At 48.9% G+C, this 27,901-nt stretch overlaps 1 protein-coding gene across 7 annotated transcripts; it reads left to right on the top strand.

Moving 5' to 3' along the window:
- MKI67 (marker of proliferation Ki-67) lies at positions 1–27,878 on the top strand. 7 transcript variants are annotated; one of them, XM_053207051.1, is made up of 15 exons: positions 1–179; positions 671–850; positions 3,477–3,555; positions 3,664–3,779; positions 5,990–6,056; positions 8,737–8,782; positions 9,277–10,347; positions 11,803–11,984; positions 13,132–13,450; positions 13,538–13,656; positions 13,760–13,931; positions 16,910–17,068; positions 18,047–23,001; positions 23,842–24,285; positions 26,579–27,878. In XM_053207051.1, the coding sequence occupies exons 2-15, from the start codon at positions 759–761 to the stop codon at positions 26,642–26,644; spliced, it is 7,887 nt and encodes a 2,628-aa protein (XP_053063026.1). In that variant the 5' UTR covers positions 1–179; positions 671–758; the 3' UTR covers positions 26,645–27,878. The 7 variants fall into 7 exon arrangements, with proteins under 7 accessions (XP_053063026.1, XP_053063025.1, XP_053063029.1 ...); XM_053207050.1 differs by having other exon boundaries at positions 1–187; XM_053207054.1 differs by having other exon boundaries at positions 2–187; positions 11,803–11,972.
- The last annotated feature ends 23 nt before the right edge of the window (positions 27,879–27,901 follow it).

The following is a 27,901-nucleotide window of genomic DNA, read 5'->3' as shown; positions in this document are numbered from 1 at the left end:
AGCTGCTAACGCCGGGCGCGTCCCGGACGCAGCTAGGCTGGGCCACCTGGTCGCCGGCGAGGGCGACGGCGGGGGGTGGGGGTAGTGAGGACTGCGGCGGAGGTGGCCGCGGGCGGTGTCCGTCCCTGGAGCGCGGGGCGGGCTGTGGACGCCGGTGGAAGAGTCGCTGGCTTTTCCGGGTGAGGACGTAAGTTGCATCTGGAGGAGCAGGGGACTCAGGTGGCGGTGGCCGTGGCGGTGCGGGCGACTGTCCCGGGTGAGCCGCGGCCGGGGCGCCTCGGGGCTGGGGGACGGCCGGTGCGTCTGGGGGCTAGAGCTGTGGGGACTCCTCTGCTCTGCGGGAACCGGCGCCTGGAGCGCGGCCAGGGCTCTGGCAAGCGGGTGTTGGTGGGAACCCCCTGGAGCCTTGACCTTGATGAGCTTCGAGAGTTCTAGCCGCGGGTCCTTGGGGGCACTGGGTGTTGGCGGGGGCGGGGGGGGGGCGCTCCAAGGTGCAGCCCGGGGCCTGGCTGGGGCTCCCCCAGGGCTCAAGTAAGATGTGGGTCAGGGTGGCAGAAGCATGGTGATCGTATAAGCCAGCGCATTTGGTCACTTACAAGTGACTTCCTAGCTCTTTGCTTTCAGAGTAACACCCCACCTCCTCTGCGTGTTTTATTTTTTTTTTATTCAGTGGCATGTTCCTGCATCAAGTTTGCTTCCGCAGACCTTTTGATGCCTGACCTTCCTATACCGATTACACTCAACATCTTGTTTAGAAAATGGGTCCTACAGGACGCCTTGTTACCATCAAAAGGAGCGGGGCGGACGGCCCCCACTTTCCACTGAGCCTCAGCACCTGCTTGTTTGGAAGGTGAGCCCTGCATAGGGGTGGACGATTTCCTTTAACAGACATTAATATCCTAATCACAGATTAACAGACTGGAAACACCCGAGAAGTAGTTCCTGCCCCCAGTTTGCTGGTGACTTTCCTACCGGTTGTCAACCTCTCATGGTTGTTTATTAGGAACTAGGATTTTGAAGACAATGTTTATATACTTTTTTTTTAATCGAACACATTTTAAAATTGATTTGATAAAATCTTTAAATGGAGAAAGATGTAGATTATCTTCAAATCCTGATTCACTTCATGCATTCTTTAGAAGGCCAGGATGTTCATCTGAAACCCCTCCAAACTTGGTGTTCCTTGGCTGTGGGGGACCCTCCTGAGCAAATGAGGGAAAGAGCCTCCGAATTTGGTTTGTTGGGAAAATGAAGCTGGGAGAAGTCTTGCTAGTGATTTGAGAACTTCTTTCTCGCCTGTTGCTGTCCTGTGTTGTTGTTGGTAAATAACTGTGGTCCCTGTATAACAGGCATCCTCCCGTTTTCTGACCTGTGACTCTTTATATCAATGATAGGTCACCCTCCCTGTGGAGCCCTGTGAAGTGGGACCCACACCCTGTCCTGTCCTACCAGCCCTCTTCCACGTTCTACCCCACCACGGACATTCTACGCTTTTGCTCCTCTGTGTGCTTTTAGCCAGTTTGACCTTTACGACTGGAATGTTCTCTTATCTTTCTGTGTGAGGGATTCCTTTCCACCTTCTTGATAATCATCTAAATGTTACCTAAAGAGAAGCCTTTGGTGAACACTGCTCTTGTCTTCCCTAACGCTACACAGGGCGAGGAGGCTTTGGTTGTGTCTCCCACTCCTAAGCTCTCCCAGGACAGGGACTGTCTAGTTCGTAATTATGTACTCCGTGCCTAGTACGGGTCTGGCAAGTAAAAGGTGATCCATAGAGTTGGCACTCTGTGTCTAATAGAAGCGTGGCCTGGATGTGGAATCATAAACCGCAGTGGTTCTCAGACTAGGATTATTTTGCCCTGCAGGAGACCTCCTGCAAGGCCTGGAGACATTTTTCTATGTCACGGTGTGGGCAGCTCATGCCACTGGCATCAGTGAACAGAGGACAGGGATGCTGCTGAACAGGGTATAGTGTCCACAGATTACAGGACACGCTCTACTATAAAGAATCATTTGGCCTCAAAGGGCAACAGTGCTGAGGTCAAGAACGACCGATCCATAGGGATGCTAGCTGGCAGTTCCCAGCCAAACAAATTCTCAGTTCTAACAAGATAGGCTCTCTGTGTGTGTGTGTCTCTTTCTGTCTCTCTTGCTGGAATATTCAGATACCTAAAAGTCAAATTCTCCTCTTTAGTCTAAAGTGGGTTGCTCTAGCTCCTTTTCGGAGGAAAAAGAATACACGTTTTGGTATCAGATGTCAGTCACTCTGGTTATTATACAGAAGGGATTAAATATCTTTTTATGCAAGATTTGACATTTCAAACCCATTCATGGGCGCCTGGGTGGCCCAGTCGGTTAAATGTCTACTCTTGATTTCGACTCAGGTCACGATCTCACAATTTGTGAGTTCAAGCCCTGCATCGGCTCTGCTCTGACAGTGCAAGGCCTGCTTGAGATTCTCTCTCTTCCTCTCTCTCTCTCTGGCCCTCCCTCACTCACGTGTTCTCAAAATAAATAAATACACTTAAAAAAAAAAAAAAAAACCCAAAACCCATTCCTAAGTGTTTGGTCATATGCCATAGGTAGAAAGAGATATTCTTAGCACCAGAATATTATATTGAGAACAGAGAGGAGAGTCTATAATTGTTCAAACTTTCAGTAACGGGGACACCAGACCCAAGGAACCTTACTAAGGACCGTTTTGATTAGTTTCTATGTGGGTTTGGAAATTCTCCCTCCTGGTGCTTCCTGTTCATGTTCCTTGTGTGGAAAGACAAGTTGAATCTAATAATGTGTATTTGTTGTTTGCATTTGTAGTTTTAATAAGACTTCTGAATCTGCCTGTTAATACAGTGCAGTTTTAAAACCATGAAAAGCTCATGAGTCCGTGGCTTTTACTGTGTGCCAGGCAAACGCCAGACGTGTATAATTCATGTACTGCTTGAACAACACCGCGAGATAGGTGCTGATGTAATCGCAAGCTTTTTGTTTGTAAAGCACGGCTGCACAGACAGGTGTTAGCAAAAAATACAGCACTTGTGATGATGAAACCTCTAAACATACATAACATTACAAATGGACACATATAAACCTTTTTTTATAGAAAAAAAGCACAGAGTATTAAAAATCGTCACCGTTCTCCAGACTGTGCTATAAATGCTCTCTTATTTGGGTCTTATAAGCAGGTATTTCAGTAAAAGGCATTCCAGTTTTGTATTCTACTGTTTTCCCTTATAATTATTTCTAAGTACTTGAAGTTTTAAAGGTTTAGTATAGTTGGTTATATACCACTTGTCCAAATTGTTTGCAAAATGCACAGTTCAGGGACCTTGCCCAAGTTTTTATTCCTTTCTGTTGTTGCATTTAAGGATCAAACATATGGTCAAATGATGGTTTACTTTGAAACGTTAATGTAATTTTTTTTTTTAAATGCAGGAGCTTAAAAATCTTATTTATTTATTTTTTTTTCAATTAAGGGGTATTGAATGTGACATTCGCATCCAGCTCCCTGTAGTCTCAAAACAACATTGCAAAATTGAAATCAATGGGCGGGAGGTAAGTGGGTGTTTGAAGTCTGTTTTTTTTTTTTTTTTTAACTTTTCATTTCACTTCTTACCCATTTGTGAGTTACCTATTCCCCCCCCTTTCTTTTCTACCTTGTAGGCAATGCTGTTTAATTTCAGTTCCACGAATCCAACACAAGTCAATGGATCTACCATTGATGGACCTGTACAACTAAAGCATGGAGATGTGATCACTGTTGTTGACCGTTCCTTCAGGTAGGTGAGAAGTCCAAACAAATCAGACTCACGTAAATGGACCTTCTGATGCACCAGAACTAGCCTTGTAGACTTCTGTGATCTTTCTGTAATGCCGGTGAGTGTCAGAGCATCTGAGGCTGCCATGCTCACCACTGGTTCTCCATCTAAAGTCACAAGAGTCTAGAAGGGATGACGCAGGGGACTTGGGTGATCCCCTTCGAGGATCCAAATGCAGTTAACTGGGCCAAAGAGGAGCGACCAGATCCCCAAGGGGTTTTATTTTGCTGCAAGTGTTGTGAAACCGCAGTTTTCAGTTTCTCTTTCATTTGAAAGTAAAAGACGCTCTTAGAGAAAGATACAAGATAAGATGCCCAGATGGGCTTATCACGAAGCGAGCGCCTTTGTGATTTCCATCTGTTACGGGCTGAATTGTGTCCCTCCAAAATTCATATGTTGGAGCCTTAACCCCCAGCAACCCAGAATATGACCGTATTCGGAGATAGGGTCTTTAAAGAGGTGATTAGGTTAAAACGAGGCCCTTAGGGTGGGTCCTAATTCAATCTGACTGGTGTCCTTGTAAGAAGAGGAGATTAGGACACTGAAGAGGAAGCAGGTGTTCAGAGGGACAGCCATGTGAGGAGACGGCAGGGGTGCCCTAGAGAGCGTTGTACAGCTCGGGTGCAGTGTTCTGTCCACTTGCGTCCATTAGACTCAAATTCCTGGCTGTAGAATCATAGTAATTCACCCCCTTGATTCTTATTCAGGTAGGTTAGTTGAAATCACGCATTGAGGATTTTTTTTTCGTTGTTGTTGTTGTTTTGTTTTTTTTGCTCTTCTGTTTTTGCTCTCTGTGTTTTGAGGCTCTCCTGTGTGTGTGTTTAAATTTAGAATTATCTCCTGGTGGGTGAAGCCCTGCCATTTATCTTTCTGAGAGATCCTGTACCTTCACTGATGCTTTTTATCAGTGACTGCATTTTATCATTTTTCTCTGGTACATTGCTTTCAGCTTTGCATAATCCTTCAGGTTTAGATGGTCTCCTGGAACCAGCTGTTGGGTACACTTTTTTTTCTTAATAATTGGTTTATCTCCTTGATAGGTTGATCCTTTTACCATTATAAAATATGCTTGGTCTCTGTGAACAATTTTTATCTTAGAATCTATTTTGTCTGATGTTAGTGCGACCCCTCTCTTCTGGTTGCTGCTGGCATGGCGCATCCTTCTGTGTTCGTTCTGTGGGTGCCTTGGGATATACATCGTGACTCCTGTAAGCAGCACGTGGTGGGGTCATGGTTTTCATCCACGCTGCCAAATGGAACGCTGCCTTCCTTCCTGCCTTCGTTTGTATCAAATAGATAATCTTCTGTTTGTTCCATTGGCTGTTTCTTTCCCGTGCTTTTTCTGAATTTGCCTCCATGTTTAAAGGGTGTGTTTATCGAACAGACTTCTAGCTTGGAAGTATTTGATGTGGAGTGGAGACCAGAACTTCTTCCCCAAAATGAGGTGCTGTTCAGACTGAGATTAACTGGGATGATTAAATCCCTCCAACAAAGAATGGGGAAAAGGTCTTAGGAAGGGGCACTTGACCAAGAACTCGACTACCATGAGAAGCAATTCCAGACACCCAGCTGTTTCAGATCAGACTGCCCCCTGGAGGCCAAGTTCAGTATGCCCATAAAAGGTTGTTCTGTGAATGGATGCTTGAGGTCTGATAGAACGACTTTGTATGTTGCTAAATCTCTCTACATATTAAGAAATGTGCCAGTCTTTGCCCGGGTACAGATACAGTAAGCAGGAAACTGAGGAGATCACAGCAGCCCTAAATTCTAGGGTGGCTCTGTGGTGATCCTGCCGTAAATAACATCACAAAGTGACTCAGGCCTCACGTGCCGCAGGGCTTCCTGGGTGACCTTCCAAGTCCTCAGATGATTTCCAGGGATACAAACAGGTGGAAATCCGATCGGCCATCCTATGCAGTAGGTTTTCACATAGGAGGTACTCACACGGGCTCGTCCGTGTTCAGAAATCAACCTGGGTCCCAACCTATGACGTTAGCGTACCAAAAGAAATTTGAGGCAACCTAAGATCTTTCCTAACTACGTTTATTTCCATGAATAAAACAAACCTGACGTTTGTTCCTCGCTCCTTGGACATTAATCAGATGGGGAAGTTTTACCGTCAGTTACAGATCTTGAATCTGAATATGTGTCTGTCCTTCTGCGCACTTCAGGTACGAAAATGAAAGTCACGAGGACAGAAGGAAGTCTGCTGAATTCCCAGGACAAAGACGCAAACAGGTGATGAGCGAGGGGTGGCATCCAACTTTGAGTTCTGATTCCTGTGCACAATACTATGAAATCATTAATGTGCACGTCGATGAATGGTGTCTCACAAGTGAGGATGACTGGCCAGTTGTAAGGAAGGTGTGACTGAGATCTTAAACATGATGAACTTAGACAAACTTGAGTTTGTTTGTTTGTTTATATTTATTTATTGAGAGAGAGTGTGCGAGCAGGGGAGACGGGCAGAGGGAGGGAGAGAGAATCTTAAGCAGCCTCCATGCTCTGTGTTAGCCCCACACGGGGCTGGGATCCCACGGTCCTGGGATTATGACCCAAACCCAAATCAAGAGTCAGACACTCAACCGACAGACCCAGGAGCCCCATAAATTGAAATAATTTCATTTTTTTTAACATTTATTTATTTTTGAGAGACAGAGAGTATGAGCAGGGGAGAAGGAGAGAGAGAGAGGGAGACACAGAATCCGAAGCAGGCTCCAGGCTCCGAGCTGTCAGCACAGAGCCCGACGCGGGGCTCGAACTCACGAACTGCGGGATCATGACCTGAGCCGAAGTCGGAGGCTTAATCGACTGAAGTCGGAGGCTTAATCGACTGAGCCCCCGAGACACCCCATAAATTGAAATAATTGAAAACTGTACTTTTATTCACAAAGAGTGGACTAGGTTAGTCTAATATTTTGGCCCAAAAGGCCCCTTTAGCATCTCACGATCTGATCTTGCAGACCTTTGGTTAGGACAGCCCATTGCAAGGAATTAAAATCCGGGGATTACATTATCCTGTGGCTCTTGTTGTCTCCCGGTCACTGCTCTTCTCCATCTTTATGTACCTGAGATCATCACATCGGAGCTCTGGGTACCAAAGGGGTCCTGCACGGTGTCACGTGACAGACGTATTGGCGTTTCAGAACGCTTGGCTTATCTCCATCCTTGGAGCTTTGGTAGGACGTGTCCCGTGAACTTCTCTTCTTTATGAAGCTACCCAAGCTGGTCTCCTGTGAGCGGGTTGCGATTCTCTGGCTTACAAGTCAGTACCCGTGCCCGAAATGAGCAGGAAGCCACTCTACCGAAGATCGAGGTGCTGCTTCCCCCCTAGAGCAGTGACCTTAATGTTGACCTTGCCACTCATCAGCTTCGGGGGAAAACTAGCTTTTGAGGTTTTCCACCTACTTGGTTGGTGGGTGTAAGGGAACCAACCAAAACGCTGAACTTTGGGTTAGACAAGTGGTCTCGGATTTTGGCTCAGGTCATGATCTCACAACTTGTGGATTCGAGCCCCCATCGGGCTCTGCGCTGACAGTGTGGAGCCTGCTTGGGATTCTCTCTCTCCTCCTATCTCTGCCCCTCTCCCACTCTCTCTCTGTCTTTCTCAAATAAATAAATAAACTTTTTACAACATTGATAAGAGGTCTCAGAGGTCTATGAACTGTTCATTGTTGGGATTGTGCTAAAGCCAGTACTGAAACTAAATACTGAGAACATGTGATAGCAGTTGGGCAGTGATCTTTGTGCTACGGAATATAATGGTACAAAAATGGGCTTGTATTTTGTACATAATTTTTAAGTTTTAATTTATTTTTCCTGTTTGGTCATAAGACTGTTGGCCAACTTCAGATGGGAAATTAGAAACGGATCCCTCACTTGGCAAATTTGAGAAGCAGCGGGTTAGATACCAAGAAATCTGAAACAGATTGAAGGAAAAAGTTAAATTATTTGCCCTTGGATATATTTTGTGATTTTTTTTTTTCCCTCTGTAGTAACTCGGATGAGATACTTTTCCTCCTTTGAAGCAACACTGAACTTTTATATCTTGCATAATTGTTATTCTTTGGTTGTTCCTTGCCCCTTAAATTTTTTTCTGACAGATTGTGAGGGCAGCAGTTGGGGGGACGGGGCGGGGGGAGGAGCCCGGATCTGATTGTCGTGCGCTGAGGGTGAGCGCCTGTGGTGTGCTGGCTTCACCTTGGCCTCACCATCCCGGTTCTCGGGTGCACCTGCCAGCCAAAGCACACGTGCCCAGTGGGGCCCCAGCAGGTCCTGTACCCTGTTTCGGACAAAGCTGAGTACTAAGTCAATAATTCCGTGCCCTTGGTAGGTTCACAGACGCTGCATGCAGATGATGTCTAATTGCAGCTTTGGCTCTCTCGTGGGGGGATGAGAGAGAAGTTTGAGGAACTTCCCAAAACTCAACTGAGGTTCAGTTTATTTATCGTTTTTAATGTTTTTTTAATGACTATTTTTTAGAGATAGAGAGAGTGTGAACAAGGGAGGGGCAGAGAGAGAGAGGGAGACTCAGAATCTGAAGCACGCTCCAGGCTCTGAGCTGTCAGCACAGAGCCCGACGCGGACCTCGAACTCACAAACCTGGAGATTATGACCCAAGTCAAAGTCGGACGCTCCACCGACTGAGCACCCCCGGGCGCTTCAACTGACGTCCAGTTTAAACAATTCTGAGCTTCAAGTTTGTTTCTTATACTATCATTATATATTTTTAAAATCAGCTAAGAAATACTTGTATTACGAGCACTTGCCCCTGAGCGTCTTGGGTGAAAGTCTCTAAAATTCATATAAGGACAGTTTGGTAGGGAAGAGCCTCCCTAGCAAGAACATTTTAATAAATATGACTGCCCATGTTTGAAAAGGCACCTACATCACTGTTTTTTATTTTGCCAATTCACAGGAATCTCTGCATCGAGTCTCAAGATCTAGCCTCTCTTCCGACCCTGGTTAGTAGTTTTGTGGTTTTCTCCTGGGATCCTTCAAGGTCAGCTCTCCACGTAGCGTTACGGCGAGGAAGGGACAGCAAGAACGCCTGTGTTCTGCATTCAGCTTCACAAAAGTTAGGAGGTTGTGTTATTTCCCATGGCACACAGGCAGACATCTGAGTTCACTTTTTCCTCAAGTGACTTAGAGGGCACCGTGCTCACTGGAGCATCCAGGTATAAGCAGTCTCGTTCGGTTACCGGTTTAATTGAGTAGATTAACAGCATTCCATGCCTCACGTGGGTTATAGGAGGCTGACGTGACCTATTTGTTTGCCTCGTAACACCAGCATCAGAATACTTCTGTTACACATTTTGGGCATTAAATAATTTGCAGCCTAAGTGAAAAGCTAGATTAGAAGACAATTTGAAACGCTTTTAAAATTCGAATACTATAGGTGTTCATCACTGAGGAAAGATTGAACTTTCTGTTTCTTATTTCATAACTCATCGCCTAGACGGGAAGCTTCAAGATTCCGATGCCCGTTCAAGAGCCTCTGAAGACAGTGTTTCAGGAAGGCCTCTGAAGAATGTCCAAGCAGCAGGCACGGTCTCTGGTGGCTGTGAGGACCGGGTTGCAAGCAGAATGCCTAATGTCGTTCGTCCCTCGGAACTTGCTGGAGGTAACTCCAGAAATACCACGGATCCTACAAGCAGGGATTCTAAGGAAGATTTCAGCATAACGTTAGTGAGCTGTAAAGGAGACCTGAAGCCTTTACCCTCTACGCGGGGTCTGGAGAATGGTGCAAACAATGAATCTCCCTTTAAGAAGCTTTACGAGTCAATGAAGGAAGAGCTTGATGCGAAATCAGAAAAAAGAGATGTGCTACAGAGCGGTAAAAAATCCGGAACGCGGAGTCATCGCCCACCAGAGAAGGAATGTTCTGGTGGTTTACAAGGCGGGACACAAGTCCCAGGGTCACTTAAATCCAGACCTAGGTCGGGTCGGAGCACCCAAATGAAGGCAGATCCTGCTTTGGGAGAACAAGGTATTAGCCAGACCGAGGACAGGAGACAGGGTGAGGAGGCTGGGGAGACTCCCAAGGAGACCAGGGGTCCCATCGTCCCTCCTGAGGAGATGACAGAAACCAAGACCCTGGCACAACGTTCCCCGCAGGCCTCGCGGAAACGTCAGCGTGAAGACATGATGGTCGCCGGCGGAAGTGCGTCTGTGAATTTGGATCAAAAGGAAGGCTTCAGGACAGATAACAAGACGTTTACTCCTAGGAAGTCCTTAACCAGAAACCAAACACCCGCTAAAGTCGAAAACGCTGATAATTTTGGAGATACACCAGAAAACTTCTTTTCCAAAAAGAGGAGGAGTATTCCTACCAGTGTGGACATTCTTACGCCAGAACCAGAAACTCAGAATCACACGATTTTAGCTCCGTTGCCCGTTCAAGTTGAAAGGAAGATTCCAAACAGTTCCGTCCACCAGCCTGAGAAAGCGGGCGCCGCCGTGGGGCGCATGCACTCTGGGTTACCTGGTCGTAGTTCAGTTGATACAAGCAACTTTGGGGACTCCATCAGTAAGTTTACTTAACTGTGCATTTACCGCCCCCCCCCCCCCCCCCAATAGCTCATACCTTGTATCTAGATAGGAACCAATGAGACCTCCCTTCCATCGGTGGTGATTTCACCGTGGCAGGGAGCCTATGTGCACAAAGCCAGATGCACCGTCTGCTCTCATAGACTCGTCCTGAAGACGCGCATGATTGTAATCTGGGGCTCCAGAGGGAGGGCGGGTTGTCAGGGACGAACACAGCCGGGGACCTACAGGGGTCCAAAAACGTGTTGGATTCTGCCGTTCCACCCACAAGAAGATAGAAAGGAGAATAAGCCTAGTAATAAGCATAATGGCTTTCCAGAAACGTTTGAGTTCCGAACCATAAGCACTCGTATCCTGTGAGTTTGCTCCTGTAAACTAAGTCCAGGGGAGTCCCTTGGGAATGTTTAAATACAGGGAGGGTGTCTCTCAAATACTTATACTCTGTTTTCCACGTCTCCTAATAGTAGTTTGTTGTTGTTGTTGTTGTTGTTTGTTGTTGTTGTTGTTGTTGCTGCTGCTGCTGCTGTGTTATAAACCACTGGACTATCCCCACGGGTTTCTGTATCAGGAGCTGTTGTAGGTGTTTTAAAGACATGGGCACTTTTGATCCTCTGTGCAGGTAGCGGGTGGGCCCCGGGGACAGGTATCCCTGTTAGCTTCCCTTTTGTAAAACGGGAAACTGACGGCCTCCTGTCACCCAGCGAGCGGCAGGGCTGTGACCCCGAGTGGGCTCAGTAGCTCCTGGGTTTTCTCCCATACTTTTCGGAGGTAGGGGGGAGGGTGGTTCTGTGGGTGTTCTGAAGTAGCAGGCTTACCGTCCGGGCTCTGTTTTGCAGACGGTCCCTCATGCGAGGTGCACCCCTCTCTGCAATTAGACCAGCACGCATCCGTCACTGTGTCCCTATGAGTCTCAGAAAGGGGGCATCACTCAGACAAGGGATTCTTGTTGAGTGCCGGTTCATGGGGATGTGCGGTGGGGTTAGGACTCGTGAATCGCCTATTCGAATCACCTGGAGAAGTTTTCAAGTTCACGACTTCTCACTAGGTAGGCCTGGGCGAGGTCCGAGTTCATAGGTGTCTTTGGAAAAAGCCCTATCCGGTCACCGCGGAAGCATCTGTGTCTGTCATTCCCCTGCTCCAAAGTGAAAGCCGCCCCATCCACACCAATCCCTTTATCAAGCTCTGTCCACGTGGGCATTTTCAACCTTTCCTAGGAGATCTTTGTACTGTCCGGTTGGGACGTGATGCTTTGTGAGTTTGTCCCTGGGTCTTTTCCTGAGCTCCAGCTCCGTGAGCGTTCCAAAAGGATGAGACGCTGTGGTGTTAGTTTTCAAGGGGGCTTTTCCATTGGTTTGTCTTTAACGGCAACTTGAAACACGTCTTAGGTGTCCGTACATCTTCCATTCCTTCTCCACGTTTGTATTCGTTATTTCAGACAAGACTGAGGGAACACCCCTGAAAAGAAGGCGGGTCTCCTTCGGTGGTCGTCTGAAGCCGGAGTTATTTGATGAAAACTTACCTCCTAATACACCTCTCAAGAGAGGAGAAACACCCAGAAGGTCACTTGTAAGCCACACTCCACCTGTCCTGAAGAAAATCATCAAGGTAGGGTCAACGGTCAGTATTCTCACTCCCGCCTAGGACACATCCTTTCCAAACGTCCCACGCTAGCACAATGGCAACGGAGACCTTTTTCTTTCTAAAAACGTAGTAAAGACAAAAAATTGTAAAGGACGGCTCACTCACTGAGGGGTGGAAAATGGACCCCTGGGCTTGGAACCCCGATTCTCACGTGGCTGAGCACAGCGGAGGCCTGTGAAGGCCTCTTTGGGCGGAGGCCTCCTGCCAGCCTTGCTTCCAGAAGACCACTCAGGCTGGGGGAGGGGGCGGGTTCGGTAAAAACTACCAATCAGAGGGGCGCCCGGGTGGCTCAGTGGGCTGAGCATCCGACTTCGGCTCAGGTCATGATCTCATGCTTCATGAGTTGGAGCCCCACGTCGGGCTCTGTGCTGACAGCTCGGAGCCTGGAGCCTGCTTCGGATTCTGTGTCTCCCTCTCCCTGTCCCTCCCCTGCTCACGACGTGTCTCTCCCTCAAAAATAAATAGATAACCATTAAACAAACTACCGATTAGAAAGAATCTGGAGACATCATGACACAAACCGTAAGGTGGTTTGTTTGTTTGTTTGTTTTCTTTTAGAATTATAAGGTGAAAAGGAAACCCTTGAGTGGCAACACGCCCATGATTTCCACCATCAGCTATTTAGAACTTTGTAATCACCTACACTAGGCTGTGTTGTCCTCCTGAGTTTAGGTCTTTAGAAGGTATGGCCGCTCAGCTCACCCCCCTCAGAGGGCCTGGGCAATCTTTCATTTCTTTTTCTACCAAAAGGAGTATAAGGTATGTGTGGCTCCCTTTCCATTCTCTATTGGCTCCCAAAAATGAGCGGCCCTCCTTCCACGTAGACCAAAGGGGATTAGACGTCCACAGGTGGTGTTTTCTCCAATTCAGATCAGAGCATGCTCACTCCTCACTTAAGACTGGTTTGCTGTCCCCCCCCTGCCCCCCTCCTTCCTTTTTCTCTTAATTGAGGGGCACAGACCCCCATCTCTGCCTTCCACTTGACAGACAGCGCTTGAAACGTTTTGGTGCTTCCAGATTGAAACAGCCAAAATTCTTTAACTGGGCAGGGTTTTCACATCCACTACAGAGACTCTGTGTTGGCGGTAAGGTATCTATCTTATGAACATTTAAATCTCGTCAGGACCGTCCTCAACCATCGGGAAAAGAAGATTCTTCCGGACTCCATTTGGAAGTGACCGCACAACCGCAGTTCGCGGGATCTCCAGCTCGTGATCCGACCAGGACTTCTCCAGGTGCCCGTGACCCACGTCGCAGGTCACCCAAGGCGTCCTCGGTCTCTGGCGGCAGCAAATCTCATCACACGGATGTTCCTAAGAGGGGAGGCAGGAAGAGCGGTGGCTTGCTTTCAAAGAGAACCTCCATCGACCGGAGCCAGCATGACATCTTGCAGAGGATTTACTCCAAAAGAAGGAGCGGAGCTTCTGAAGCCAATTTAGTCGGTTAGTGTCGTGTTCGCGGATGTCTTAAGGTCGGTTTTCTCGCTCACGGGGCTTCGGAAACCTTTCAACACGTTTTCCTTCTGACAGTGGCGAAGTCGTGGGCGGACGTAGTGAAACTCGGGGCCAAACAGACCCAGGCTAAAGCGGTCAAACATGGCCCCCAGCGACAGCTGAGCAAAAGGCCAAGAAAAGCGAACACTCCGAAGGTATGAACAGCTCCTTGGCCACGTGCTGTGATGTAAGGTCACGTTGGGTGGGGAGGTACGCGCTGACGTTTTCTTCATCTTGTTACATTTTTTTTTTTCCTAGAAGCCTGTTAGCGGCGTTCACAGTGAGTTTAGTACAGGCCATGCCAACTCTCCTTGTACCATAATAATAGGGAAAGCTCACCTTGAAAAAGTAAATGTGCCTGCCCGGCCCTACAGAATACTCAACAACTTTGTCATCAACAAGAAGGTGGACTTCAATGAAGATCTGTCAGGTAAAAGCACAACCTCGAGGCTTAGAAGCCATAGCCCTTCGATCCCCCTACACGTGAGAACGTGGACGGATGCCGTAGATGTGTATGGTGGGGAGCAGACGGGAGGATCAACGATCTAGTCAGCTCCTGGGGTTCTGGTGGTTCAAGGAAGAACTTGCTGGGTTGGACGAGAGCCGGACCTCGACCGTATTGGGGGTCGTGAGTCCCGCACGAGGCAGGTATGAGTGGTAAATGCACAGCTTTGCCTCGGATGGCAGCATCCGTGTAGAGTACTGGAATCCGCTTCATGGTGAAGAGAGCAGGCTCGCTCTTAGAATCGCCCCTCCCCTGCGTTTATACTGATCGACCGCCCCGAAGTTGAACAATATTTTACTGTTTCAAGAGGTTCCTTCCCTTCCATGACACTTAACTGTTTCTAGAAATGAAAGCCTGTGAAGAGGCCTTCCCTCACGCATGAACAGTTGAACCAGTGTTTCCATTCTCAGTAACGGTGGGATGTGACTTCCTTATGGTTGTCCTAGATTAGCACCAAGGCAGGAACCCAGGGCTGGATTTCACGCTCCATGGTTTGACCGGTGCTTTCTGCCTTCAACACTTGGAGGGAGGGGAGACTTGATTCCACCTCCCATTAGATGGGGTCTTTTTTTTTTCTTTTCCTGGTGTATTTTTTTAAATGTTTTTGTTCAAATGTTTATTTATTTTTGAGGAGACAGAGACAGAATGCGAGTGGGTTGGGGTAGAGAGAGAGGGAGACACAGAATCCGAAGCAGACTCCAGGCTCCGAGCTGTCAGCACAGAGCCCAACTTGGGGCTTGAACTCACAAGCTGCGAGATCATGACCTGAGCTGAAGTGAGATCGGACGCTCAACCGACTGAGCCACCCAGGCACCCCTATTTCCTGGTGTATTTTAAGATGGAATAGTTCTACTCCTCTGTATAACCCAAATAAAGTCCCCTCTGAGTACTGTCACAATAGGATCACTACACATAGTTTTTTGGGGCGCCTGGGGGGCTGTCAGTTAAGCGTCTGACTTTGGCTCGGGTCATGATCTCACGGTTCATGAGTTCGAGGTCCACGTCAAGCTTTGTGCTAACAGCTCAGAGCCTGGAGCCTGCTTCGGGTTCTGTGTCTTCCTCTCTCTGCACTTCCTCTGCTTGTGCTTTGTCTCTCAAAAACATATAAACATTAAAAAAAATACATTTAGCTTTTAAAAAAAAATACCCGTAAACATACCCGTAAAAACGCAGAACAATTGTAGCCCATTTTGATAGCAAACTCAATGAGAAAAAAGTTTCGAGTATGTACCACCCAATATACAGTCATAGGTACATACGTGTACATTATGTAAATTATGTTCATGTGTGAGGGTTCTAATGTCCTTATGTTACAAAGCATTAAAAACCAATCTTCAGGGGCTCCTGGGTGGCTCAGTCGGTTGAGTGTCCAACTTCAGCTCAGGTCACGATCTCGTGGTTCGTGGGTTCAAGCCCCGTGTCGGGCTCTGTGCTCACAGCTCAGAGCCTGGAGCCTACTTTGGATTCTGTGTCTCCCTCTCTCTCTGCCCCTCCCCACCTTGCGCCATTTCTCTGTCTCTCTCAATAATAAACATTAAAACAGGGGCTCCCGGGTGGCTCAGTTGGTGGAGCGTCCAACTTTGGCTCAGGTCACGATCTCGCGGTTCGTGAGTTCGAGCCCCACGTCGGTCTCTGGTGCTGACAGCTCAGAGCCTGGAGCTGGCTTCGGATTCTGTGTCCCCCCTCTCTCCGCCCCACCCCTGCTTGTGCTCTGTCTCTCTCTGTCTTTCAAAAATGAATAAACATAAAAAATTAAAAAAAAAATCTTCAAAAATATTTTTAAGATAAAATTAGTAGAAATTTAAATGCTCAGTACTCAGACAGCGGGTTTTCCCAACCTTCCTTCCAGACCCCTTCCTAGAGAGTGCAACAATTCCCACCCCTTGGTGTGAGTAAGTTTCATGACAAAACAGCGGTCTGTACTGAAGCCTGGATCCTGGCTCTTTAAGGGGGGCCTGAGTAGCGGCAGGAGGAGGAGACTTTTAAGTGCAATGGCTGGTTCGAGGGCCTCCGGAACAGTCTTCTCAAAGACAGTTTGCAATCAGATGCCAGACCGAGAGAGCGTTTTGATCCATTGCTGGCAGGATGAGAGTAAGACGAAAGCGGGATAACGGGAGTGTTCTGGAAAGATCAGTCTTCCCTTCAAAGAACTGTATCGTGCTTTTCTTCTGAGATGCTGTTAATACTACTTTCTGGCGTTAAAAGGGAAACATGGTGATGTTGCCATTTGACAGTACTATCGATGGGCAGCCTTTTTTTTTTTTAATTGGGGAGGTTTTCTCTGGACATAAGCGCCCGTCTGCCTCAGCGAGGGCTTTTCAACGCAGCATGAGCGCACCGGGTTTCTGGATGTCTGGCTGGGGGCGCCCGGGGTGGCCTCTGTCTCCCGGCTGGTGGTCAGAATTGGGGCAACGTTGCAAGACTGACATGTCCCCTTCCTGTATGTGATTTTCTCACCAAGAGGAAAAGCAAAGAAGACGAGATGCCATCGCAACTTCTCATTGCTCTTCTTCAAAAATGAGTTTGTTATTTAAAAAAAAATCTTTATTTATGTTTGACCGAGAGAGAGCGTGCGAGCAGGGGAGGGACAGAAAGAAACGGGGGCAGAGGATCTGAAGCAGGTTCTGCGTGGACGGTAGAGACCCCAGTGCGGGGCTCGAACTCAGAACTCACGCGCCGCGAGATCACAACTTGCGCGGCAGTTAGGCGCTTAATCCACTCAGCCACCCAGGCGCCCCAAAATGAGTTCATCATTAATACATGACTGTCTCCAATGAACTCTGGGGAGTGATTCACTGTTCCTTCTCTGCCACTTCCTCTGGGGTCTGTGCAGACTGGCATGGTTGCTGGCATGTACGAGCGATGTGTTTGTTCATTGCTTTTCCCATATTTTCGTATACCAGGGTTAACTGAAATGTTCCAGACTCCAGCAGCGAAAGTGAAGCCACAGACGATGAGCCTGCGTCCCAGCGCTCTCTCAGATTCAGAGGACGTTGTCAGAAAAGAGTTTCAAGTACCTGACCCGGGAGAAAAACCTCTGCTATGCACGTCAGAAACTTTCGGTTGGTTTACTTTTGTTTTTTCCTAGCACTTTAATATTTTCAGTAGGAATTGTAGGTGGTATTTTTTTTTTTTTTTTTACAAGAGATACACTATTATTTGTCTATGACGGATACTCCTGAAAAAGTACCATTTCCAGCCTCTCTGTTCTGTTGTTTTTAGGGGAACTTCCTATTCGCAGTTGAACTAGCATTGGCATTCAGCGAGTTGCGCAAAAAAGAGTACTCCTTTAATAATTGTAAACTGCCCGTGCACATTTCTGCTTTCTTTATTTAAAGGGGTTGACCAGCAGAGAAGTAGAGTGATCGCTCCTCGTCATTACATAAATTATTCCAACTCAAAATTGCCACAAATAACCCAAAAGAAAGAGAATGCGTACAATTTAGTGCCGTGAATCTTCTAGAAGGCCTGTGCCCCGGTGTGAACCCAAGATGGGAGAAATGAGTCTGTCTTGCTCTTGCACTGAGTACTGGTTACCCAGGGCCTGGCATGAAGGGAACAGCTTTACCATATGAACAGTGCATCCTGTGCTGAAAAGTAGATGTTTCCTGTGCAGTTAGGACCCCACACGTCCTGACGATAAGCCATGTTATTGCATTAGTGGTTCCGCAGGAGAAATGGCTGTTTGCTTCTCATGTTTGAAGGAAAGAATGTCTGCATTCAGGTGACTGAGACGCAGTGCGGTAACCTTCGGGATCCCCTTCTTAAGGAACTCTTTTTCTTGTACCTGATCTCTGTGGATCCTAATCGCCTCCTAAGTGTGAACCCGCTGTATATCACCAGGTAACGATATTCTTAGGTGCGTGTGGCTCACGTGCAAGACAGATTTATGGCCACGTAAGTAGCCTCATATGCTTAGCCCAGGTGGACAGGAGGCTGAACTATTGGCTTTTACACGATATCTCATAAGGAAAACATACCAGATTGGCACAACATACTGAACAGAGTATATTTCTCACGCGTGTTTTTATTTCCTGTAGGAGAGAATGTATTCCCCGTGACTCAGAATGGACCACAAGAGCCGTCTGATAAAAGCCTCGCGAGCCCTGTCCTCAGACGTCAGAGTGTCAGAGTAAATGTGAACATTGAGAAAACTCCGGTATCGGGGGCTCCGAAGGCCACGTCAAGCGCCAACAGGCTTCGAAGGTCCGTGGGGCCCAGAAGTATACAGATGCCAGGAGCAGGGCGCAAGGACGAAGAAGCCAAGATGGACACTGTGGAGAATGTTCCGGGACGACTTCTGAGGAAGACCCCGCAACGAGAACAGAAACTGGAGGGAGCAGCGAAGGAACAGGAGAGCTATTTTGAAGCGAGTGAGAACGATACCGAGCCAAAGGAAAATTCTGAAGAGGTGGTCGCAGTGAGGAGATCGAGAAGATATTCAGAGCAAAACCAGGAACTAGCTGCAGACCTGACCCCCCTCAAGACATGGCAAGACACAGAACCCAAGGAAGACCTGGGAGGCATCCAAGGTCTCCTCCGCATGCCCATTCGTGTGCAGGGACCAAAGGAGGCTGAGAATAAAACCGCAGAAAAGCGCCAGAAATCTTCAAAGTTGGAACTAGCTGGCACGCCAGCCGCAATGAGCGTGCAGCTTGAGACCCCTCCGCAGAAAGTGGACCTGGAGGAAGAGCCCCTGGCTCTCGGGAAGCCCATCCAGATGCCAGGAGGAAGCACACACTCACACGGAGAACCTGCAGGTGGTGATAGAAACAGCGGATTGTTTAATAGAACTCCAGAGCAGAAGCTGAGCCCTGCGGAAAAACTACCTGGAAGCAAGAGGCGGCCAAGAACACCCAAGAAAAAGAATCATTCTCTAGAAGACCTGGCTGGACTCAGAGAACTCTTTCAAACCCCAAGCCACACAGATAAACCAATGACTGGTCACCAAACCACCAAAGCACCCTGCAAATCTCCGCTACCAGGACCAGGCAACACGCCAGTGAGTCAAAAGAGGCAGCTCGAGACCCCTCCCCAGAAAGTGGGCCTGGAGGAAGAGCCCTCTGCTCTCAGGAAGCCCACCCAGACGCCAGGGGAAAGCACAAACTCACACAGAGAACCTGGAGGTGATGATGAAGACATCAACTTGTTTAACAAAACTCCAGGGCAGAAACCAAATCCTGCAGTAACTAGAAGCAAGAGGCGGCCAAGAACACCCAAGAAAAAGGCCCATTCTCTAGAAGATCTGGCTGGACTCAGAGAGCTCTTTCAGACCCCAAACCACACAGATAAACCAATGGCTGATGACCCAGCTACCAAAGCACCCTGCAAATCTCCCCTAGCAGAGCTAGTCAACACACCCGCAAGTCGCAGGAGGCTGTGCAAGACCCCTCCGCAGAAGGTGGACCTGGAGGAAGAAGCCTCGGCTCTTCAGAAGTCCACCCAGATGCCAGGGGAAAGCCCACACGAACACAGAGAGCCAGTAGGCGGTGATGAAGACATCAGATTGTTCAAGGAAACCCCAAAGCAGAAACTGGACCCTGCAGAAAATGCTGGAAGCAAGAGGCGGTCAAGAACACCCAAGAAAAAGGTCCAGTCCCTAGAAGATCTGGTTGGCCTCAAAGAGCTTTTCCAAACCCCAGAGCACACTCCAGACCCTGTGACTGTTGACCAAACCACCAGAGTTCCCTGCAAATCTCCACGAGCAGAACCAGTCAACACGCCAGCAAGTAGAAATAGGCGGCTCAAGACCCCTCAGAAAGTGGACCTGGAGAAAGAGCCCTCTGCTCTCAGGAAGTCCACCCAGATGTCAGGGGGAAGCCCACACGAACACAGAGAGCCAGTAGGTGGTGATGAAGACATCGGATTGTTCAAGGAAACCCCAAAGCAGGAACTGGACCCTGCAGAAAATGTAGCTGGAAGCAAGAAGCGGCCAAGAACACCCAAGAAAAAGGTCCATTCTCTAGAAGACCTGGATGGACTTAGAGGTCTCTTCCAAACACCAGACCACACAGATAAACCAATGACTGGTGACCAAACTACCAAAGCACCCTGCAAATCTCTGCTAGCAGGACCAGGCAACACGCCAGCAAGTCAAAAGAGGTGGCTCGAGACCCCTCCGCAGAAAGTGGGCCTGGAGGAAAAGCCCTCTGCTCTCAGGAAGCCCACCCAGACGCCAGGGGAAAGCACAAACTCACACAGAGAACCTGGAGGTGATGATGAAGACATCAACTTGTTTAACAAAACTCCAGGGCAGAAACCAAATCCTGCAGTAACTAGAAGCAAGAGGCGGCCAAGAACACCCAAGAAAAAGGCCCATTCTCTAGAAGATCTGGCTGGACTCAGAGAGCTCTTTCAGACCCCAAACCACACAGATAAACCAATGGCTGATGACCCAGCTACCAAAGCACCCTGCAAATCTCCCCTAGCAGAGCTAGTCAACACACCCGCAAGTCGCAGGAGGCTGTGCAAGACCCCTCCGCAGAAAGTGGACCTGGAGGAAGAAGCCTCGGCTCTTCAGAAGTCCACCCAGATGCCAGGGGAAAGCCCACACGAACACAGAGAGCCAGTAGGCGGTGATGAAGACATCGGATTGTTCAAGGAAACCCCAAAGCAGAAACTGGATCCTGCAGAAAATGTAGTTGGAAGCAAGAGGCAGCCAAGAACACCCAAGAAAAAGGTCCAGTCCTTAGAAGACCTGGTTGGCCTCAAAGAGCTTTTCCAAACACCAAGCCACACAGATAAGCCAATGGCTGGTGACCAAACCACCAAAGCACCCTGCCAATCTCCACTAGCAGGACCAGGCAACACGCCAGCAAGTAAAAAGAGGCGGCTCGAGACCCCTCCCCAGAAAGTGGGCCTGGAGGAAGAGCCCCCAGCTCTCGGGAAGTCCACCCAGATGCCAGGGGAAAGCCCACACGAACACACAGAATCAGGAGGCGGGGATAAAGACATTAAATTGTTTAACAAAACTCCAGAGCAGAAACTGAAACCTGCAGACAACGTAACTGGAAGCAAGAGGCGGCCAAGAACACCCCAAAAAAAGGTCCAGTCCCTAGAAGACCTGGTTGGCCTCAAAGAGCTTTTCCAAACCCCAGAGCAAACCAAGAAAACAACAGCTGTTGTCAAAACCACAATAGTGCCCTGCAAATCTCCGCTAGCAGAAACAGTCAACATACCAACCCACATGAAGACACGGCTCAAGGTAGCTCTGGGGAAGGTCACCGTAGAGAACGAGCTCTCAGCTGTCACGAAGCCCACCCAAAGGCCAGAGGAAGCCACACGCACACACAGAGAACCAGTAGGGGAAGATGAAGACATCAGATTGTTCAAGGAAACTCCAAAGCAGAAACTGAAACCTGAGGAAGATGTAACTGGAAGCAAGAGGCAGCCAAGAACACCCAAGAAAAAGGTCCAGTCCCTAGAAGACCTGGTTGGTCTCAAAGAGCTTTTCCAAACCCCAGACCCAGGGACTGGTGACCAAACCACCAAAGTTCCCTGTAAATCTCCACGAGCAGAACCAGTCAACACGCCAGCAAGTGGAAAGAGGCGGCTCGAGACCCCTCCCCAGAAAGTGGACCTGGAGGAAGAGCCCTCAGCTCTCAGGAAGCCCACCCGGATGCCAGGGGAAAGCCCACACGAACACAGAGAACCTGGAGGTAAGGAGGAAGACATCAACTTGTTTAAGGAAACCCTAAAGCGGAAACTGAACCCTACAGAAAATGTAACTGGAAGCAAAAAGCAGCCAAGAACACCCAGGAGGAACATCCAGTCTTTAGAAGACCTGGTTGGCCTCAAAGAGCTTTTCCAAACACCAAACCACACAGATAAGCCAATGACTGGTGACCAAACCACCAAAGCACCCTGCCAGTCTCCACTAGCAGGACCAGGCAACAAGCCAACCAATAGAAGGAGGCGGCTCAAGACCCCTCCCCAGAAAGTGGACCTGGAGGAAGAACCCTCAGCTCTCAGGAAGCCCACCCAGCTGCCAGGGGAAAGCCCACATGAACACGGAGAACCTGTAGGTGGTGATGCAGACATCGGATTGTTCAAGGACACCCCAAAGCCGAAATTGGAGCCTGTAAGAAATGTATCTAGAAGCAAGAGGTGGCCAACAACACCCAAGAAAAAGATCCAGTCCTTAGAAGACCTGGCTGGTCTCAAAGAGCTTTTCCAAACCGCAGACCCAGTGACTGGTGACCGAACCACCAAATCACCCTTCCAATCTCCGCTTGCAGGACCAGGCAACAAGCCTACCAATAGAAGGAGGCGGCTCAAGACCCCTCCCCAGAAAGCTGATCTTAAGGAAGAGCCCTCAGCTCTCAGGAAGCCCACCCAAACACCAGAGGAAAGCACTCACTTGCTCAGAGAATCAGGAGGTGATGATAAAGACGTTAGATTGTTTAATAGAACTGCAAAGCAGAAACTGGGCCCCACAGAAAACGTAACAGGCAGGAAAAATCGGCCAAGAGCGCCGAACCCCACCCAACCCCTGGAAGACCTGGCCAGTTTCAGAGAGTCCTTCCCGAGGCCAGATCACACCAAGCAACGGGGTGATGCTGGTAGCATCCAGGGAGCTCCAAAGCAAACACCAGATGGAGGGAAACCTGTGAAACCCCTAGCAAGAGTCCGTAGGGCCCCTCGAGGAAAGCCCGTGGAAGATCTGGCAGGCCACCGAGACCCTGTAAAATCTCGGAGTGAAAGCAGTGTTTCCCCGTCCCCAAAGAGAAAACGAGGAAACGAGGGAGGTGGCCCAGGAACAAAGAGGCTGCGCTCTGTGACACCTGCCCAGGCCACTGCCGAAGAGAAGCCTCCCCTGAAGAAAAGAAGGGGGGCCCCCAGAGAAGGACGTGACCCCCCTGAGCCCCTGACCGCGAAGAGAAAGCTAAGGATTGTAGCGGAAAGGATGGAAGTCCCAGAGGACCTGACCAGCGGCAAGAGGGAAAGCAGGACAGAGGGGCGAGAAGTAGGAAGGACGACGGCCTCTCCACAACAGGTGATGGCAGATGTCACTTAGTCGCTGTATGCCATCTCGGATGGTGTTCTCCATTCGAGGCTCTTATCCGGTATAAACTGTTGAGTCTATATGCGAATATCTTCTCCCAAAGGGGTCTGCATTCAGCACAGTGAGTAACTGCAGACAAGTTAAAGAATCCTTTGGGGATTTATAGAGAGAATAGACTTCGTGTGGGAAAATAACAGGTCAAAATTCTTATGACCAGTTTTGACGAGAGTTTCTCAGGAACTGAGTGAGTTATGGTCATCTGCAGAGGTGTGAAAGATGTCGAGGAAAGGTAGGAGCTGGGTCCTGTGTTGTCCCAGAGCCCATAAGCAGGAGCGCTGGGTGGGCGGGGGATCAGGGTCAGTCTTTATGCGGTTAGAACAATCTGCGTGGCCGTCCGGGTCCCGAAGAGAGCCCACCTGTCAAGGTTGTGAGGCATAGAGTTACTCCTGCATGGACAGTACTTTGTACGTTCCGTTCCAGAAACACTGACTCTCCTGTCCTGCTTGAGCAAATGATTGCGAAAGGCTTAGGAATTCATTTACTGCCTGGAAAGGGGGCATTTTTCTAGAAAGCCCACGTAATGCTTGTCGTAATCGAATTTGCCATATATGACACTCAGGTGTTGTGATGGAAATTGAGCCTGGAAATTCATGGTTTGTCAGTAGAGAGGATTTCACCCTGGAATGAAGTGGTTGCTGGCCTCTTAAAACAAACGTGAAGTTTTCACATGATTTTTTTCGAAATTCCCTTTGATTGTTTTCTTCTCCGTGTTGAAGTGTGAGGTTTGTATTACTCATGATTGGCATGTGGCGGCTGTCTTGCTATTTTTAGGCGATGTCTCTCCGCTCGAGACGGCCAAATAAAACCAAGCTCGAAGAGCAAAGGCCCGAGCCTGTTAAAGCAGCAGCAGAGAAAGTGAAGACAGACAGAAATGACAAGAAGCCCCAGAAGACCTCCCGACAGACGAAGCCACAAAGCCCTGAAGGCAGAGCCAAGAGTTCTACACCTGCGGGCCGAGTCCTTGCAAGTAGAATGTGTCTACGGTCTACAAGACCGAGGAAGGTGCCCTTGCCTGACGTGGCAGAGGAGAAGCAAAGGGAGAAAGGTGTGGGTGTCCACGTGAAGAATCAGGAGGAAGAAGTAACACAACGTTCAGACGTCATGTCTTTGAGATCCAGAAAAGTTAAGATCCCTCCTGGAGGAAATGCTTTGGAGAGTGAATCCCAACAGCGAGTCACTCGGAGTGCCAAGAGATGTGCTGGAAATACAAAAAAGGTACGTAACTCACTGGTTTTCTTTTCTTTTTTCTGTTTCTTTTATCTTGAGGGAGAAGGAGCGAGAATCCCAAGCAGGCTTCGAGCTGTCAGTGCAGAGCCCCACACCGGACTTGAACTCACGAACCGTGAGATCATGATTTGAACCCAAATCAAGAGTGGGACGCTTAACCGACTGAGCCACCAGGAGCCCCTGTTTTCCTATTTTCACGAGCAGGGGATGTTTCAATCCGATCTTGCCCCATGTTCAAAAACAAACAAACATTACATATAACTTGCTGCCAGGTCCCAGTTACACTAGTGTGGGAAGCATGAGCGTGAACCACGTATTCTGTCGTCGTAGCTGTGTTTAGGGGATTCCACTTCAGATAGAAAACTGACATGAAGATCCCCTTCAGGAAGAGCAAGCACTTACTGAAGCAGAAGGGTGGTCCTGTCTGGATCTCCTGGGATTTGCTTTGGAAAGCTAGACCGGATGAAAGTCAAGAGTGTCCATGAGACGAGTGGTACCACGTGCTTGCTAACGTGGCATCACGTTCAGGAACCCATGAGCCGTCTGTCATTTGAATAAATCCACGGTGCATGGTTAAATCCAGTCGGTGTTCTCCTGGGGAACACTTGATGTTGTTAGTTTAAAAGTAGGGAGGGGGTTCAGTAGCTCCCTGTTTGCGAGTGGTGTAAATTTCTTAGCACGCGGCTGGAGATCTCCAGAGGCCAGTGCCGTGGCCGCCCCTCTGATGTGCGTGCGTGAACTCACTGCTTGACCGGCTGGTCTGACTCAGTGCGAGCGGCGAAGGCAGAAGGGGTCTATTCACCGCGTGTTGGAATGATGGTGACGGTGCCCGCATACGTCCCCGCCCAGGACGTCACTGGGTGCCCCCGCCATCCTTTGAGCCGTGAGGGAAGAAGGACAGAGTGGGTGTGTGTGGTCAGCAGAAACCGAATGTATTGCCCCCAGCCCCTGATTAGCTGCTAGAGCGCCCATTCTACTGTCCTCTGCGGGGTGGGAGTCCACCATGACACTTTGCCAATACTCGGGTCATCGGATGGCCATCTGCGCTGGAGTAAGGTGATACCTTCAGTCATCGTTCGAGGGGTTCAGGGCGCGTGCATTCAAACTGAGCCTTTGGCTTTTTTAATTCTTGCCTTTTGTTCTCCTGACCCTTCCCTCCCTTCAGGTATTAAAGACCACTTGGTAAGGGGGACCCCTGGGTGGCTCAGTCCATTAAGCGGCCCGACTGTTGGTTTCAGCTCAGGTCATGATCTCACGGTTCGTAGGTTCGAGCCCTAAATCGGGCTCCACACTGACGGTGCGGAGCCTGCTTGGGATTCTCTCTCTCTCTCTCTCTCTCTCTGTTTCTCTGCCCCTCCCCTGCTTGTGTTCTCTCTCTCAAAATAAATACACGTAATAAATAAATATCACTTGGTAAAGTCACTGGTGGGGTCTGCTTCCAACGTATCCTCAATGTGACATACTTTTTCTGATGGGCTGTTGGGTTGGGGGACAGCGTAAAGTAGGAGCAGACACCCGACTTGGTTCTGAAAGGGCAGATCGTCCTTCGTTTTATCTCCCTGTCCGGAGGGATGAGCCTCCTCTTGGCTCCTTCTGGAACACACACAGCGGGCCGTCTCTGGTCCCACGCGCTGAGTGTGGAGAGATTGTGCACCTCATACCAGAGATGAGTTAGAAAACCCAAAAGATTTTGTCCTGTTGATAAATTTGAATTCACTTTTTTGAGTGGATTTTTTTTTCTTAAGTTTATTTATTCATTTATTTCGAGAGAGACAGAGAGAGGGAGAGCGCAGGCAGGGAGGGGCAGAGAGAGAGCGAGAGAGAGAATCCCAAGCAGGCTCCGCGCTGTCAGCACAGAGTCCAACATGGGGCTTGAATTCATGAACCGTGAGATCATGACCTGAGCTGAAACCAAGAGTCGGACGCTTAACCGGCTGAGCCACCAGGAGCCCCTTGAGTGGTATTTTTTTTTTTTAATTAGTGAAAATGTGTGTATTTGCGTGGTGGTTTTCTTTCTTTTATTTATTCCTGTCTGAACTTAAAAACAGGTTACAGAGCTTCCTATTTAAATCTAAAAAACCGAATAGTAAAAACATTTTAAAGGACAAAAGCGACGTTCACGGGTTACCTCCTAAAACTCATTTCCAACCTTAAACTTAATTTCCTAGAACTCCAGGCGTGCATCACACCTAATCAGGCTTTGGGATTTTGCAGAGTGGGGTTGGTCACAAAAATTGTTCTCTTCAATTACTTAAGAGTTCTATTTTTTCTTTCCAAACAGGATGAGGACAATGCGTGCATCAAGAAAATAAGAACCAGAAGTCGTCGGGACAATGAAGATGTTTAGCTAAGACGTTTAAAAGGGGTGGGGGGAAGCGATACATTCCATTTAGTGATATGTTTTAGTAGCATATTTGGGTCAATTTAAAAGGGAGTTGTGTAAATAATGTTATTCGGGTGTCTAAGAAATCTTAGAATTTTCTATCTCCAGATGGCATATTCACAGAGGCCTCGTGGAGGTCATGGAGAAGACTATCCACCATCACTCACAGAGTGATAAAAACATAAACCTTGGGTTGGGGCGGGTGGGGGGCTTGGGACCTAGAAATGGCTTTCAACTTGGCAAAACGTGGCCCTGAAGTTTATGACCCGTCCGTCCTTGTCAGCCGTGTATGCCAGCACGTGCCGCACGGCTCTGTAAATGCTTCACGTGGGTCTGGGTCCCACATCAGAATGTGAAAGCAGGGGCTTCTGTCTCTGTGTCCCCAACACTGGGCAGGCACTCAGGAAACGTTAGGGAATGGGCAGATTCGAATGGATTAATGAGACGGGTGAGATATTTCTTTACAATGGGGGAGGCTTTTGGCCCCGCTCGCCACGGCTCTTGGCCAGCTGCACAGGACAGCCCTCTCCTCGGTGTCCCCAGTACTGGAGGGAATACAAGTGTGACCTGGAGGAAGCTGGTGGCCCCACCTTCAAGATGGAAGGGGTCACTGAATTTAAGGACCGACTGGGAGGGGGCCTGCCTTCTTCGCTTGGAGAATATTCGTCTCACCTGGGACTGCTCACATCTGAGAAGGCCTCCACCCCGAGCCTCAGGGCCGTCGGCCAGGGCGCCCCTCGTCCCTGAACAGTGCGGCCTCTTCCGGCTACTCGTGCTTTCTGTCCCGTCTTTTCCCTTTTCCCAACCTCCTGGATCTGCGCCTGCCTGTGCATTCTCAGACCGCACCTGTCGGCCTGCCTTAGGGCCCCGCACGCCACCTTGTCCAGAAAACAACACAAACCCTCCTCCTAAGGAACGGCCGTGATTCCCGGGCTGTCCTCAGACCCAGGCCGCTGGGCATTTCCACCTTCTCGTGTTCTACTTTGTCTCGTTCCTCTTTCTGTGTCCCCTAAGTTAGAAGGTAGCGCATCCTCCCTCCGGTCACCTGTCTGAGTCTTCCCCACTCGTCCAGCCGTGTCGAGGCGAGGATGGGACACAAGACAGGGTAGCTGTCCCCCACGGCGTCCCTGTCTGTCCATTCTTCTGTCATTGTGTCTGGCGTGGAGCCAGGTTCACATAATAAAAAATGTTCGCTGAATGAATGCATGAACCTAGGCGTGT

The sequence above is a fragment of the Acinonyx jubatus genome, chromosome D2, assembly GCF_027475565.1.
Source record: "Acinonyx jubatus isolate Ajub_Pintada_27869175 chromosome D2, VMU_Ajub_asm_v1.0, whole genome shotgun sequence".
Lineage (NCBI taxonomy): Eukaryota > Metazoa > Chordata > Mammalia > Carnivora > Felidae > Acinonyx > Acinonyx jubatus.
The sequence above is the reverse complement of the archived record's forward strand: the minus strand, read 5'-3'. Positions and strand labels throughout refer to the sequence as shown.